The following is a 16,946-nucleotide window of genomic DNA, read 5'->3' on the forward strand; positions in this document are numbered from 1 at the left end:
ATTAGGTAAGGGTCGGTCTCAGTTTTGCCTGTTTGTGACAGAAATGAGTATTTCTAGCATATAGTTTCTCTGTAGTAGTAGTCCAGCCTGTTCTGTTATTCCCGTAGGTGATGTATCAATGTTCTAGGGCCTGGTGTAGTATTTGCATTGCTGCTTTTTCATAAGGTTGCTGTTTGAATCCTGAGAGTCAGTGCTGTGACTGTATGGCAAGGTTCCAGATGCCTCTTTCTTTGCAAGAGTTTGTTACTTCACAAATAGCGGTGGAGGGTTATTTTTTGCTGAGATTACACCAGAATTTGAATTTTTTTTTTCATGTTACTTGTAATGTAAATTGCCCTAGCTCTGCGTTGCACCTGTTCTGATGATTAATTATATTTTATTGTATTTATGAAGATTTCTGGGTTTCTGCAAAGATGGTTCATGAAAGAATACATTAATTTTTGTTTTATTATATGATTGGATTTGATTGTTTTCTATACTTGAAATAATTGAAGTAAATTATTTAAAGTTTCATACATGACACATAATGGCTGTTGCAAACTACTTAGAAAGCCATTCTAGGGTGCAGTATATGGCATTATTTATCAGTAAGAAAACAACTAGTAGACCTGCATGCCTTGTGCCCACCTATGTTAACCTTGTGCCCACCCAAAAAATCAATTCTGGCTACGCCACTGAACTGTAGAATCAGAAAAAGGGACAGAAAGCAGAAGAGATAGCAACAAAATATTTTAGCTCCATACCAAGCACACACAGGGTGTTGAATGAGCCCAAGTTTGAAACTCATGAGCAGCAGTGCCAATCGTCAAGGCCTCTGTCGGAGCCACCGTCCATTTGTGCATCTTTTCATTGGTGTTCAACAATCTGTCTAAGGTAAAGGGAACTCTTCTTCCCTCAGAAGAGCCAGGCTGCTGGCTGGAAGCTCCACAAGGGTTCCTATTCGCACCGTGTACAGAGATCTGTGCCATGAGGAATGCCAAGTCGGGGAAAAGGATCTCAGGAAGTGCACTGAGACGCAGGTTTGGGTCAAAGCACGTAACTAGTCAAAGCCAGTTTCAAGCAGCGCGAGAAAGTGATCTGCTGCAACTCTCTGTGCCCCAGGACACTTTTTATAAGATGTGGAGATGAAATAAATGCATTAAAGAAAAACAAACTTTCCATAGCTGATAGCGCGCAGCTTCCTGGATCACAGCAAAGAGCAGGAGAGTCTATGGAATGAAACTGGAGCTCCTGTACGCCAGCTGAAGGATGGAACTGTCCCTTTATGTTTTCATTTTTTGTTTTTCAATTCAAATTTTTAGTGAGGACTTAATGGATTTACAAAAGAAAAAATATATTCATCAACATAAACCTAAACCTCTCCATGGTTGGTATTCATGCCTCTGAGGAAGTTTAGAAAATCCTTCAGCTTTTGAGGTTATTTCAATTCAACGTTTTGGTTTAGAACTCCAAAGTCGGGAGTTTCAGGGAATCGGCAGATTGGCGAACATATGTGTCATCCACCTGTCAGATTAACACCTTGCCATATTTCTAGATCTTAGACGGGGTGAAGTATGCCATGCGGAGAACCGTAAATGGTATCGGCCATTGCACATGCATTGTGGGTGCCCTAAAGACAAGACCTGTTTTGTGGCTCTTGAGGACCAGAGTTGGCCAGCCTTGCCGTATGGCCTGTCTACTCTGCCCATCCACCCAACTAATTCAGCTATACCTTTTTTTTTTTTTCTTTCTTTCTTTAAAAAGACTTACAGGCCGATACAGTAAAAATCGTGGGAGAGCGGGCGAGTGCCCCTCTCCTGTGCGCGCAATTCAGTAAATTAATTTATTTAAATTTAGTACCGTGGTAAAAAGAGGCGCTAGGGACACTAGCGCGTCCCTAGCGCCTCTTTTTGGACAGGAGCAGCGGCTGTCAGCGAGTTTGACAGCCGACGCTCAACTTTGCCGGCGTCTGTTCTCGAGCCCGCTGACAGCCACAGGTTCGGAAACCGGACGCTGGCAAAATTGAGCGTCCGGTTTTCAACCCGCAAGCCGCGGGCCCATTTAAAAATTGTTGTTTTCTATTTTTTTTTTTTACTTTTTTTAACTTTCGGGACCTCAGACTTAATATCGCCATGATATTAAGTCGGAGGGTGCACAGAAAAGCAGTTTTTACTGCTTTTCTGTACACTTTGCCGGTGGCGGCAGAAATTAACGCCTACCTTTGGGTAGGCGCTAATTTCTGAAAGTAAAATGTGCGGCTTGGCTGCACATTTTACTTTCTGGATCGCGAGGGAATAACTAATAGGGCCATCAACATGCATATGCATATTGCGGGCGCTATTAGTTTCGGGGGTGGGGGGGTTTTTGGACACGCGTTTTTGGCACGCTATTACCCCTTACTGAATAAGGGGTAAAGCTAGCGCGTCAATCGCGCATCCAAATGCGGGTTAACATAGCGCACTGTACTGTATCGGCCCGATAGTCTGGAGTAGCCAGGAGAAGATGCAAGAAAAGAGAATTCAGTAGAGCTTATGGGTGTCACTTTGATACCATTCACCCTACCCAATAAAGTGGAGTGTACGTGCTTCCAGTGCTTCACAGCCAGATTCAGAGTCTATAACCATTTCTCCATTGCTTTGCTTTGGTCTGGGAAAGTGTGCTGTCCCCTTCCCCTGTGGGACTAATGGCGGTAGCAAGAGACAAACTAACATGGACGTCTCTTCTGTACTGCGGAGGCTCGTGGTTTGATGCTGGACTCGGGCGGGGATGCTTGGAAGTTGGTGGTAAAAGTGTGGGGGGAATGGCCATGTCGCTTCTGAGAACAGTTACCCCAAACAGTCTGAAACATCGTGTTCCAGCCTAAACTCTGAAAGCTTCCTCTAAAGGCAAACTATTGTTTTTAAATGCATGGAAGTAAAGGTCAGCAGCAAAAAAAAAAATGTAAGGTAGGCCATTGCCTTTTTTATTGGCCTGACTGACTAGCTTTCGAGAGCCATGCACCTTCCTCAGGTTAAAAGAGAATGAGCAGTGAAGGCAGAGGATGATAACTACCTGAATATGCAAATGATTCGTAGGCTACATTACGAGGTGTATTAGAATTGGGGTGTGAGATGTGGGGAAACTGATACCAAGCCAGGATTACGTCTGATAATGGGTGAAGAAACCCATGTCCTTATTAAATCATTAATCTATGTTCGAAATGTCTGCATTCAGGTGGACGGGGCTTGCTTTTTTTTTCTCCCTCTTCCCTGGATTCTCTGGAGGTTGTGATCCCTTCTATTGGCCCAACATGAAAAGCGGAATCGACAGAGGAAGCCTATATGGTCGGGAATGCTCGGATAACATCCCCTTCTTTAGATGCTCCTTAGCAGGGGGTGGGATGCCAATGGGTTTTCTTTGCCCCGCCCACTTTCAAATTGGCATGGCGTAGGGAGGGGGGGATAGTTTCCTCGGGTCTATCATAGGCCTCCGGATTCATGGCCCCTTCCTTCCTTTCTCTCTCCTCTGCGGCTCCAACGGGGGAGTTATCCCCAGACCCTGCTCAGGGCTCTTTGGCAGCGATGCACTCGTGTCTGCGCAGCTCCTCCAGCTCTCAGGGTGGGGTGGAAGGGGGTTCTCTCTTTCCAGGGCGGCACCCCTGTCACATGGGCTTCCACTCTGGGGTCAGGGGAGGGGAGCGGCTTCTTGTAGGACTCTTCATAAGGGCCTTCATCCAGTTCTTCCACGTGGGCTGGCACTTTTATTTATTTCATTTAGAATCTGCCTTTCAGCCGCTTCAGAGCAGATCGCGTTCAGGTACCGTAGATATGTCCCTGCCCCCAGAGGGCACTCAGTCTAAGTTTGTACCCGTCTTGCCGGGCAGCGGCTGCGTTGGCTGTGGTATGCCCGTGGGGGAGGGACTCTGGCTGCGGGTTCCACATCACCTGTGGCTGGCTCAGTGGGAGTGGTAGCCCCTGGCTGGCAGCAGCCCTTATCGCATGGCTCCCCTGTGACTTCTCCCACTTGCCTTTCCCTAAAGCTGGCCCCTGCATAAAAGGTATTAGGGCCTGCAAAGGATGTGGTTTTCTGCAGGACTGATATGGCCGTAAAAGATTGTGCTCTCCGGGATTGTGAGGGGTTTGTACCATTGATACCGCAGTTTCGGGATATGCGTTTGACTGTGATACCTATTTTCTAACCTGTGTACAGGTCAAGAAGAGAAAAGAGCAGCTGCCGGAGAGGCAGGTGAAGGCTGGTACTGACCATGAGTATGGAACTCTGAACATGTGTGTGTCTGGCTACGACATGACCCTGGTGGAGCATTACATGCAGTACATCCACAACCTCTGCAGCCGCCTAGCCGTCAAAGTGGAGGAAAGGTACGGTGGGCAGGCGGTTCTCTTGCATTTGACTCTTTTTTTTTTTTTTTTTTTTTTTTTTTTTCCATATGCAGCTGTGGATGATTGGGCAGGAGAATCCCTTCACACAGAGACCAACACATACACAAACACACCGGGTAATGACGGATCTCTCCAAATGCCCCTACTTTTATGCATGGACTATTTCCTTCCTTGAACATAATGATGATGAAACACTAAAGCTTGAAGAGACAGGGAAGCACTTTGTGATTTTTAGCCTGTTGTGTGTTCTCGGTCAATGAGGAGGCATGAATTAGCCAGGCCCCGACACACACAGCTCTCGGAGCTCCAAAAGGCCTTTTTCTGGAAGATGTAATAGGGCAAACTATAAAACTAAAGAGTAGCAAATCACATGGACCAGATGGTGTATACCTGAGATTTCAGAAAGAACTCAAAATGAAATTGATCTATTAGTAGCAATTTGTACCCTATCACAAAAAAATTGTCTATTGAATGTGAAGACTGGAGGGTGGCCAATGCAACACCCATCTTTATTTATTTTATTTATTTATTTATTATTTTTATTATACCGAGTTTCATGATGGAATCACATCAACCCGGTTTACAATTAACAATGTGAGTCAAGGCAGAGAGTAACATAGTAAAACATTTCCCAATTCAACGTCACATATAGAATGAAACTTAACAGGTATAATAACAATATTTAGGATGTGAGAAAGTTACAAAAAACAGGGAAAAATAACTAGGATCTGAAAGGGGAGGAAATTGAAGGAAGAATATTAACATTTTATCCAACTGTATCAATTAATAAATATGTATAGTATAAAAATATAGATGAGTAGCAAAAATGATCAAATATGGTGCTGTTGTGAATTATAATAATAAGATGCTGTGACTGCGTATGAAGTTAGTGGGTTTATTACAGTTCACTAACTTTGTGTTTGTGCTGATGGGTGGGGAATTTAATCCAGTTCTGGGAACGCTTTTTTAAAAAGCCACGTTTTTAGTCTCTTCCTAAAAGTTGGGGCGCATGGTTCTTGTCTTAAGTCCGGTGGGATGGAGTTCCAGAGGATTGGACCTGCTGATGAAAGAGCTCTTGAACTGTAGGATTTATGTTGGTAAGTTTTGGCATGAGGTACCTGAAGTGATTCTTTGTAATGTTCCCTGATGGGTCTGGCGGCTGTGTATTTTTTAAAAGGGATTTGTAAGTCAAGTTGAGTGTGTTGATGGATGTTCTTGTAGATAATCATGATGGTTTTGTACATAATTCTGAAGTGGATCGGTAACCAATGAAGGTCTTTGAGGATGGGGGAGATATGGTCGATTTTCCTGGAGTTTGTAAGTATTCTAGCTGCTGTGTTCTGTACCATTTGTAAAGGCTTGGTGTAAGAAGCTGGGAGGCCTAGTAGTAGAGAATTGCAATAATCTAGTTTGGAGAAGATTATTGCTTGCAGGATTGATCTAAAATCTTGCGCGTGGAAAAGTGGCTTTATTCTTTTCAGAATATGTAATTTGTGGAAGCAGTCTTTTGTAGTTCGGTTTATGAATGGTTTGAGGTTAAGACGGTTATCTAGGATGGCTCCTAGATCTCTTACATGGGTGGTTTGTAGGAGGGTAGGTGGCTTTGAGAGCGTGATGTTGTTTTCAGGTGCTATAAGGAGATATTCCGTTTTCGACGCATTAAGGACTAGGTTTAAGCTGGTAAGGAGGTGTTTGATTTCTAGTAAACAACTATCCCAATATTCCATTGTTGACGAGATTGAATCTTTTATAGGGATCACAATCTGTACGTCGTCCGCGAAGAGGAAGTGTTTAAGGCATAGTTTTGTGAGTAGTTGACAGAGTGGTAGGAGGTATACATTAAATAGGGTGGGTGAGAGGGATGAACCTTGTGGCACCCCTCTGGTGGAGTGGTGATATTGGGATTCTGTATTGTGAATTTTGACCCTATATCCTCTGTTTTCCAGGAAGGTTTTGAACCATGTTAGTGAAGTAGCTGTCACTCCAATATTTGCTAGTTGTTTTAAGAGGAGGTAATGGTTGACGGTGTCAAAGGCCGCCGAGAAGTCGAGGAGGATTAGTAAAAATGCTTTGCCTTTATCGATGCCGGCGAGGAGGAAGTCTGAAAGTGCAAGAAGTAGTGTTTCTGTGCTTGCAGCTTTTCGAAAACCATATTGGTTTGGAGACAGAATGCCGTGGTCTTCCAAGTAGTTGGAAAGTTGGGTGTTCACCAATTTTTCCATTATTTTGGCTATGAATGGAAGGTTGGAAATAGGGCGGAAGTTGTTGGGATCACTTGGATTTAGATTCGATTTTTTTAGGAGGGGTTTGATTGAAGCTGTTTTTAGATCATCTGGGTAGATACCCTGGGAGAGGGAACAGTTTATAATTTCGGCAAGGGATTTTGATATAGTATCAGGAATGAGAAGTAGCATTTTGGAAGGAATTTGATCAAAAGGGTGTGATGAAGGTTTCATTTTCTTCAGCACTGATTGTATCTCTGTGAGAGTGATGGGTTCGAATGCTTTAAGCTGTATATCTTTGTTAGGGAGAAGGTATGTGTTGTCTTGGGAGCTAGTGGTTAGTGATAGTTGATTGAGGAGGTCAGAGATTTTTTTGCTGAAATGAAGAGCCAGTTCGTCTGCTTTGGTCTGAGAGAATTCGGGTGGTATATCAGGAGTGATCGGTTTAGTGAGATTGGAAACGAAGGCGAATAGGGCTTTTGAGTCAAAGATGAGGTGATGAACCTGACGGGCATAGTAGTCTCTTTTTGTTTTCTGTGTACTGCTTTTGTATTGGTGGAGCGTGCGTTTGTAGTCTGAGAGTGAGGCTGGTGAAGGGGCTTTACGCCATTTTTTTTCTTTCTGCCGAAGTAGTTGTTTGAGATTTCTCAGTTCATCATTAAACCAGGGTTGTCTTTTGGATGCCTTTGAAGAGTGTTTTTTGGTGGTCAGTGGGCAAAGTGTGTTTGCTACTGATTTTGTTATTTTGGACCATGATTGAAGAGCGCTGTTAGGTGTAGAAACATCGATGGATGGTAATTCTGGGGCTAGAAGTTTGCTGAGGAGATCAGAGTTACATGTTTTTTTGTAGAGGAAAGAAGGTCTTGAGTCAGGCTTGGAATCTGGTTGTAGTAGGGAAAAGCTGGTGGAGATTAAGGAGTGGTCTGACCATGGGACTTGTTGACAGTCAGGTTGATTTGTTTGGGAAATGCCGGCATTTGTAAAGAAGAGGTCGAGTGTGTGTCCTGCTTTGTGAGTGGGTTGTTGATTTGTTGTTTGAAACCCATTGCGGACATTGCGGTGAGGAAGGCTTCGCAGTTCGTTGAAAGGGGACTTTTGTCAACATGTAAGTTGAAGTCACCCAAGATTATAGCTGGGGAGTCAAGGTTTAGGTGTAAAGTTATAGTTTCTAGAATAGGAGAGGTGTCTGACTCTAGCAGGCCTGGAGGGGCGTAGACTAGAAGGATTTGGAGATCTTCTGATTTGAACAATCCTAGTTCTAATTTGGTATTTGTGTTGATAGGATAGAGAGAGAACCTCAGGGATTTTTTGGCAGCTAGAAAGATACCCCCTCCTCTTTTTTTTTGTCTTGGGATAGAGAAGAAGTCGTAGATCTGTGTTGGTAGTTGGTTAATAAGTGCGATGTCAGTGGGTTTGAGCCATGTTTCTGTTATGGCGCAAAAATCCGGTGTTGAGTCCAGCAGTAGGTCGTTAAGTATTAAAGTTTTGTTGGTAATTGATTGTGCGTTAAATAGGAAGATGGTAAATAAGGTGAGACCTAGAAACTGTGTGGTAGGGGAAATCATGATTGGGATGAGGGATTTGTAGGTGCGTGGGCGGCAGAGCATTGTCTGTTGAGTGAATGCTTGTTATAGGTACCAGGGGAATGGCCGTATGAATGCTATTGTAGGTCGGATAAGAGTTGGATGAGTGCTGTATTGAGCTGGTTTGGTGCTGGTTGAATGTTGCTGTAGGTTGGCTGAGTGCTGGTTGAATGCTGCTGTAAATTGGCTGAAAGCTGGTTGAATGCTGCTGTGTTTCCTGGATCACCCCCAGAAAGGGTTCTGGGGGTGATCCAGGAAACACAGTGTTGAGCCTGACATCACTGCCAGGGAAAAATGATAGAAGCTATTCTAAAAAAACAAAATTATTGAATGTGGTTTAATGGGACAGAGCCAATGTAAATTTACCCAAATTAAGTCTCTCCTCACCAATCTGCTACATTTTTTGGAGGGGTTAATAAACGTGGATAATGATGAGCATAGTCAGATTTCCTGAAGGCCTTTGATAAAGTCGTTGTTGAGAGACTCCTGAGAAAGTTAGTCATGGAATAGGAGGAAATGTCATAGTGTGGATTGCAAACTTGTTCAAAGATAGGCAACAGAGAATAGGACTAAACCGTCAACTTTTCTCAATGGAAGAGGGTAAATAGTGGAGTGCCCCAGGGATCTGCACTGGGGCAGGTGCTTTTTAATATATTTTATAAATGATCTGAAAAAAGTGAACAGTGAATGAGGTGGTCCAATTTACAGACAACACAAGTGGATCGTGAGAAATTGCAGGAGGAATTTGAGAGATTGGACATTCAAATGGCTGATGACATTTTTAATGTGGATAGTGCAAAATGATGCACATAGAGAAAAATAATTCCAAACTGTAGCTATACAGTGTTGGATTCCATATTGGGAGTTACCACCCAGAAAAGGATTTGGATATTAATTTGGACAACATGCTGAAATCTTCAGTTCATGTTAGGAATTATTAGGCAAGGACTGGAGAATAAAACGGAGGATGTCATAATGCCTCTGTATCGTTCCATGGTGCGACCTCATCTTGAGTATTGTGTGCAATTATAGTCGCTGCATCTGAAAAAAGTTATCGCAGAACTAGAAAAGCTACAGAGGAGGGCGACCAAAATGTTAAAGGGGATGGAACAATAGGATATAAGCCAGCCACCTAAATCAAGGATGTGCATAATTGAACCTGAGCCTGCAGCCATGCACACGGACTGAACCGAAATGCAGGCCTAAGCAACACAAACAAGGAGTCTTCAGCCACGAGATGATCTTGACAACTTCATATGAGACTGTGAATCAGGCTTCTGGCTACACCTTGCACGTACACCTCAGACACAGGAGCTGCTGCGCATGACCTTGGTGGAAATGTTGTATCTAGGCAGGAAACCAGCTATGAAGTGGGTATTGTTCATTTAATGTCCGCTAATGAACCTCATTACCAGCAATGAGCATATTCACATGCAGTTGGACTCAGAAGATGTTGTCAGTAGCCTACCAATCTTATATCCATAGATGGTGGTGACATCCAATCAAGATCAACGTTGGATCCTATTGAGTCAAATATACAATGACGTTCCAAACGGAGGTGAGGACTTTACAGACTGGATTTTCTGCCCCAGAACTTTTAATTGTTGTAGCTCACTATGCCTGTGAACTATTTATTTTTATTTGGATTCTTTTACAGACCGTCGTTTGGTAATTTTATCCCATCGCAATGGTTTACATCCAGGCACAAAAGTTACAATATAAAATTAACAGTGCCAACATAATAAAAATCCGGTACAAAAATCATAAAATATACTATTAAAAATAAAACAGATACTTGAACTTTAACAATATATTAAAACTTAAGTTATAAAATTATTTTTGCCCTAATGTTACCATACTCTAAGTAATCATAATCGGCTTAAGACTGAATTCCATGCTTGGGCATAGCCGGCTCTGTTAACCTTGGAGTTGCTGCCTTGTCAGATATGCCAGCTTTATTTCTGCTGAAATCTAGGCAGGCCAAGTCCCTCTGTACCCTGTTCCTGCCAACATTCCTCACAGAGACATCTGTCAGACCTCTGGGTTCTAATTTCCTGTCATTTGCCTGCCGGGGCTCCCGTGCTCTGCTTTGAGACAGGCCCTGGATCTCTGCAGGAATATGACCCACTAACGACCAAGGGTGAGAGAAACTGGCTTCATTAATTTCTCATCTGGGCTAATTTAATCTGGCATTGCATGTTCGTCAAGTGCAGGTTAACTTGGAGATAACGCATGAGTTTATGCTTGTGGGGGAGTGTACAGAAAACTGCCTCATCCCACCTGGTCACAACTATCTACCCCGGTCATCCTTAAAGATCAGCCCCGCAAGGGATTCTGGGTGAAGGGAGGCCGCCCTCACAATGCTATAAGGATTCAGGGTCCAGAAGGGTTAGAGCTGCCCCGGGGAGCCCCGGGCAGCATAAGAGAAAACTTGCTATGCGTGATGTCTCTGTGCTTCCTGAACTTTAAGGTGAGCGGCATCATTTGTTGGTTTTGCTTTGCATTTCATTTTTCCACTACAAATAAATTGCACAAAAGGGAACAGCCAGAGTCTGCCTCCTTATCCCTTCTGGCTGTTTCCCCAAGCTGCTGGTGCCCAAGATACCACAGAGCTCAGTTTTCACAACAGTGCTTTGCTCTGTAAACCTTAGAAACTTAAAACTATATTCACCGTATTAAATCTTATGCTGCTAAAATAAAACTCGACTGCCTCATAAAAATGTAAGCTTCTTTTCCCTTAAAAACTATAGAATTTGTATCAAAGGTCATCACCTGTAGACATCAACGATTCCCCTGTGAAGAAAAGCTAAACTGGTTGGGGCCCTGCAGGTTGGAGAAAAGACGGCCGAAGGGAGCTTTGATAGAGGCCTGTAAATTCCTGAGTGGAATGGTAAAGGCAAATTGATTGCTTAACTCTTTCAAAAAATAGAAAGACTAGGGGGCACTCCGTGATGTTACTAAGTGTAACGCATTTAAAGCAAATTGGAGAAAATATCTTTTCACTCAACTTAAGATCAGGAGGATATGGTTAAAGCAGTTAGCATAATTGGGTTTAAAATGATTTAGACAGGTTCCTGGAGGAAAAGTCCATAAATGTTGTTTAACCAAGTAGACTTGGGGAAAGTTGCACAGGCAGCATGAAATCTATCTACTATTTGGTATCCTGCCAAGTACTTATGACCTGGAATGGCCACTGTTGAAAACCGGATACTGGGCGTGATGGAGCTTGGGTCTGACCCAGTGTGGGCATTCATGTTCGCCTCCTCTTAACACTTAAGCAGCAGGGTCACCCTTAGATCTCTTCTAGGCCTGAGTGTTTTACAGCCAAGATGCGTCTGGACGAGAGACCCTTGCACTGGGCCGTGTGGTTCTATAGCCCCAAGATTGAACAGCTAGGGTCCTTTTATTGTATTCTTTGGCTTGATTGTGTAACCGTTTTATAGCTGTCTGTGGTTTCTGCAGCTATGCCATGCCCACAAAGACCCATGAAATACTGCTGCTGCAGGAAAAAGGCACCAAGATGTACGTAGACGCCGTGCTGACGACCCATGAGCGCATTATTCAGGTACTTTGCATGGCTTGACGTCATCCTGTAGCATTTCACGTTGGAAGGATTCTGCTGGGCATACAGCCTGAAGCCCCTGGGAGCTTGATGGGGGAGGCTGTTTGTCGTCCAGGAGGGTCGTAAGCAGTGTCTGTTGAAAAAGCCCTGAGCACGTGACTGTCTAACTGGACAATTTTAGCTCATATATATGTTGCTGGGGCTTCTATTACCTCTGCCTTGCTTATAGGCCAGGCAATCTGTGTCCAGGGGAATTTATCACCTTTTTTTTTTCCTAATAACTTTTGCCATAGGCAGACAGTGGGATAAATAACCCTTATTGCAGCAGAAAGGATCATGCTCCTTTATCCTTATTCTTATGTGCATCAGACAGTGCACACATTGCAGCATTTTTTTTTTTCTTATTTCAGGTCAGTGGTATGAGTTCGACATTGGCGCCTGTTGTCCTGGAGGTTCTTCAGATAAACCAGCCTGAAGGAGTCCATCTGTCTGTCAGAGAGGTATCTGTGGGTAGATGTAGAATGTGTTACTGAAACAGAGTGGGGGGAGAATTGTGCTCTGCAGTGACACCTAGTGGCTATTCAAGGAGCAACACTGCACGTAGCAGACAGAGAGCTGCAGACTGCCTTCTCTGCTGCAGAGTTGGTAGATATTGGGAGAGGCTTCTGAAGTGCTTAGCATCTCCATTGGGAGGAAGGGAGGAGAAAATGGGAAAACAATTTCTTTTCTATGGTATTTTTTTGGATTTCATGTACTAGAAAGTCACGTGAGAGGAATCGCAACCAGATGACAATAATTTTCAGGCTTGGAGTTAGTATAGCACTACTGTGGGGATGCATGTGTGTGGGTCGCTGAAGGATCTGAACGGGCCTGAGAGGAGGGGAGGGTGGGGACCAGGTGAAGCTTGCAGAACAGCAGCCTTCTCTTAAGCAATAGTCCCCGGCGGGGCAGCATTCACTGGCACCACTTGCCCTACGTGAAGGCCTTTCACTGCTCTTGTTTGACTTGACTGACATGTAGCAGGCGTGATAGCACCTCAGCATGAGCGTCTTCCACCAAACTTCAGCTTAATTAGTTAATGGAGAGCGCCCCCAAGTCTTGTGAACAGACAGACCCAGCACTGATAAAGCTCACTTTAAAATAGTGAAAAATACATCTGATCCATCTGACTCAGAATCAATGTCAGGAAGTATTTCTTCACGGAGAGGGTGGTGGATGCCTGGAACGCCCTTCCGGAGGAAGTGGTGAAGACCAAAACTGTAAAGGACTTCAAAGGGGTGTGGGATAAACACTGTGGATCCATAAAGTCTAGAGGATAGGAATGAAGAGTGGGTGGCTCATGGGAATGATGGTTACTGCCTGGAGATAATATCCTTATTCAATAAACATACACACGGTTAATGCAACTCCAACATTGCTCTAAGCTTCAGCGGCAATGAGGAAACGTGGAAAAAGATATGCGTTCACAAAAAAGCGGGGAGTAGCTGGCTTGTTACAGTGGTTACCACCCCAAACCAAATAAGCCTGATACTTCACTTTCAATGCATATCCAGCATAGCTCTCTGCTTCAAGGCAGGGGGGAATGAAGAAACGTGGATCTATATTCAGGCAACAACCAACAAGGACTGAGTTACATAGTCTGGATAAACAGATAAGCATGGGTGTAGCTTGCTTATTGCAGTGGTTACTACCCCTAACTAATTAAGCTGTTTCACTTAGATGCAGTTCCAACACTGCTCGCTACATTAATGGTGGGGGTGGAAGGGAAATAGAATAAAAAAGGTTACTAAGAGCCAAGAGTAACAGATAAGTATGAGAGAAAAAAAAAAGTGTGAAAGCTTGATGGGCAGTTTGGCCTTCTTCTGCAGTCATTTCTATGTTTATAGTAAAAGCGCATCAGGCCAGGGCTACTGCAGCTTCCTAAGCCCCTCTGCATTCAGCTTTCATAAATAAAATCTGCAAAGCTGTTCACTTGGTCTTCTCTTCATACCTTCACTGCTCATTACTGTCTAGAAAATGCTTCACAGCGAGAGAGAAGTTTTGACCAGACAGTTCTGAAAAGCTTATTTAACTAAGTCCTTCAGCTCTCCTCCCAACCTCTAATAATCACAGGTTACTTGCATGCAGTCCTCAGCTTGGGAGTCCTCACGAAGAAAGCATATTTTGCTTGCCTAGAATGGCTGGTCTCTGCAGAAACAGGATAAATTAGCCATGCGATCCCACCGTCCTTCCCACAGAGTTGAAAGTTAGCTTGCTAGAAAGACTGAAGAGACTCGTGCGGCGGCAGCTGTGCAGTAACCCCCATGCAGGCTCGGACCTCTGAGAGAGCAACCAGCACCATCGGCTGATGTCACCTACTTATGTGGCTGATTTTGTCCTGCCTATGGGGAACACCCATTATAAACAAGCAGCTTTGCTCTGTTTTAGGATGCTGATTTTCTCGTGACGTTATGCTGCTGGTTTTTATTAGGCCTGTTATATATGAATGTCAATTTGAATCTGAGTGTACCTTCATACGATGCTGATATGTATTACAGCTATCGTGTATATGAGCCGAGCAAGGCTTCTAAATCATTAGGTACCTCAGTGGATGAAGCTCTTTATGCCAGGATGTCCACTTGCAGATTATTTCATTGATGAACGGCTGAAATAAAGCCTTTAATGTGACTTATCTTGTGTTGTACTGTAGTCAATCTTGAACAGCCGGCATCTAGATGTTTCGGAGACTGGCTCCTTCTTCAAGGGCTGGGTATTCTCTAGAGAGACTTGTGGTACAGTGCTGTGGTGGCAGGTTTAATTTGGCAAGTATGAACTATGCCACTGAAAAGCGGTGTAGGAAGCTCCGTGTGTTAGTGACGGCTGCTTCTGGCAGCTCCTTTGCTGGCACTCAGATTCAAATTGACATTCATATATAACAGGTCTTACATTGTTTGGATTTAATTACATGTTATATCATTTTGGGTCGTTTGTGTGCTGGTTTTTATTATGCTGATGTGATGTTTTGTATTAGATGCTATGGTTTCTGTTGTAAATAGAGTTGCGTGCTTTGATACAAAATGTGCTTTATGAATTGCACTGTCTGTATATAGCAATAAAAGTCCCTCCTTGACTTCAGATGGCCTAATCCTCCATAAAATAAGTGAGCGCTGCAGAACAGTTCCTGCTTGTTGCCCTAGACGAATCTGTTTTCTTATGATGGAGAGAATTCTAATTGCCTTGTATGCGGTTGTTTAATATAGCACAGTAGACAAAGACCACAAGATCCATCTCATCTTCCCATTTTTCTTCCCCCTGGCAGTATTGCAGACCATACCTGATTTCCTATTTTATCCCGCCCCACCAGGGTTTGCTCTCACTGCCTCCACTGGGAGGCTGTTCCGTGCGTCCACTGCGCTTTCTGCAAAGAACATTGTGAGAAGTTAGAGTGAGAAACGTGACCCGTATCTGATGAATTTTTGTCTCTTTCTCCAGCACACCGAGGCAGACTTCCAAACGCGTTTAAAAGCCCGGCCAGAACTGCAAGAGTTAATGGCACAAATGAGCTGAGCCCGGGAGCCCTGGAAAGTGGATGTTTCAATACCATCTGTTTGATAGGATTCTCTCGCGCGGACAGAGAAATATCACTTTTATTAATAATCATTAAAACTTCCTTAAAACCAAGAACTGTCCGTGTTTTATTGTCTCTGTTTTTGCCTATATGTTTGAGATAAGAGCCAGGAAATATGCCTGATCATCTTTCCAAGTAACCTTTTTTTTTTTTTTTTTTTTTTTTTATTTCCAGCTAATGTTGGTCCTCAGCATGATCAACATGTTAAGGACCCTGAAGCATGTGCAGTAAACATTCCTGTTCATCCCCTAGATCAGTCCAGACAAGTGGGGTTTATGCATCCCGACCAGCAGATGGAGGCAGAGAACAAAACCCTGAGGCACTGCTACATAACCGAGAGCGCCACCTGCAGTCCCTCAGTATTTCTCTGTCTCCAGCAGATGGTAGAGGTGCAAACCTACAGTCTGATAGTGTTTAAAAAAAAAAAAAAAAAAGATAGAAGGCTCTGAAGACCAAGCACCCAGAGGTGTTAAGTTCCTTCATGGGCCATCTCTCTGGTTGAGCAGGGTGAGTGAGGGGTTGGATATCCCTGGCCATATTCGACCCTGGATTCCAGGGGAGGGGGAGGGGGGAAGCCAGAGGTTCTGGTTCCCTTGCTCCCCCTGAGAGCCTACCACCCAAGTCGGCCTGTTGCAGTGTCCTGGATCCCCAGAATCAGGAGATTATGCCTTCAGGTGTTTGTTTTTTCTGGGGGGGGGGGGGGGGCTGCTGGTTGGTCTGTTCTCCCCGTCATGCGGCTGTGTCTGCTCGGCATTCGCGCGGCTCCTGCTGTCCGTTCAGCACCTGGAGCTGGGACGGCGGTGTTAGCAGTGGCTTTATATTTTTCTCTCCTGCTCAGTTTATTTTTTAGCCGCGCCGCACGCACCATGCCATCTCCTGCTGAGCACAGGAAATCATGTCAGGCCTGTGGGGGTGGAGGTTCTCTCGCCTCAGTGCGACCCATCTCTGCCCTGCCTGTGTCTCTGGAGGCAAGGGAGCCTCGACTCAGGTTTCTAGGAGCAGACACTGCACTTGGGCATCAGGCTCTATGCTGGGGGAGGGGGGGGGAGTCAAAGCCGGTGGCCGTTTTGGCTCCACATATCAGGAGTCCTCCCATTGATGAGGAAGGCAGGGACTCCCCTCCCCCACCTTCTCCTGTGCTACAGGGGTCGGATGGTGGAGGAGATGTCAGCGGGTGCCGGGGAGAACCTGGCACCCTCAGAACAGGGGAACCGTGGCAGATTTTCCGCAGCTTTTGTTCTGCTGATGCATGAGGCCTATCTCGCCAGGCAAGAGCTGGTGGTTAAGCGGCCAGCCTCTTGACTGGACGGGGCAAGGCTAAGAAGTCCCGTGCTGAGGCGCCTCCAAGGAAAGGGGGACATTTTACACCTGTTGGGTCTAGATTGATCTCTCGGTGACTGTTTCCTCCGTTAATTCCGATGGCGCTGCTCCGCTGGGCAATGATCCGCTGGACCCACAGGTGGACTAGGGTGCGGATCTGAGGGCTGGGCTGCTGGAGGACCCGGATGCAGACGAGGTTCCTCTGGCAGAAGGGGATGACCCTAGGGTGGATAGGTTATTCCACAAGGAAGAATTGCGGCCTCTCATCCTTCAGGTTCTGGAAGAACTGGAGAT

The 16,946-nt window shown here is 44.7% G+C and overlaps 1 protein-coding gene across 1 annotated transcript in view; it reads left to right on the forward strand.

The window, feature by feature from the left end:
• Positions 1–15,385, forward strand: part of MRPL48 (mitochondrial ribosomal protein L48) — a 28,169-nt gene extending 12,784 nt beyond the window's left edge. The window contains exons 5-8 of the mRNA XM_029602115.1: positions 4,168–4,337; positions 11,626–11,728; positions 12,136–12,225; positions 15,197–15,385. Coding sequence (XP_029457975.1) covers positions 4,168–4,337; positions 11,626–11,728; positions 12,136–12,225; positions 15,197–15,271 — 438 coding nt within the window. The 3' untranslated portion in view covers positions 15,272–15,385. The remainder of the gene's footprint in view (positions 1–4,167; positions 4,338–11,625; positions 11,729–12,135; positions 12,226–15,196) is intronic.
• Positions 15,386–16,946: the final 1,561 nt, after the last annotated feature.

This window comes from Rhinatrema bivittatum, chromosome 5 (genome assembly GCF_901001135.1).
Source record: "Rhinatrema bivittatum chromosome 5, aRhiBiv1.1, whole genome shotgun sequence".
Lineage (NCBI taxonomy): Eukaryota > Metazoa > Chordata > Amphibia > Gymnophiona > Rhinatrematidae > Rhinatrema > Rhinatrema bivittatum.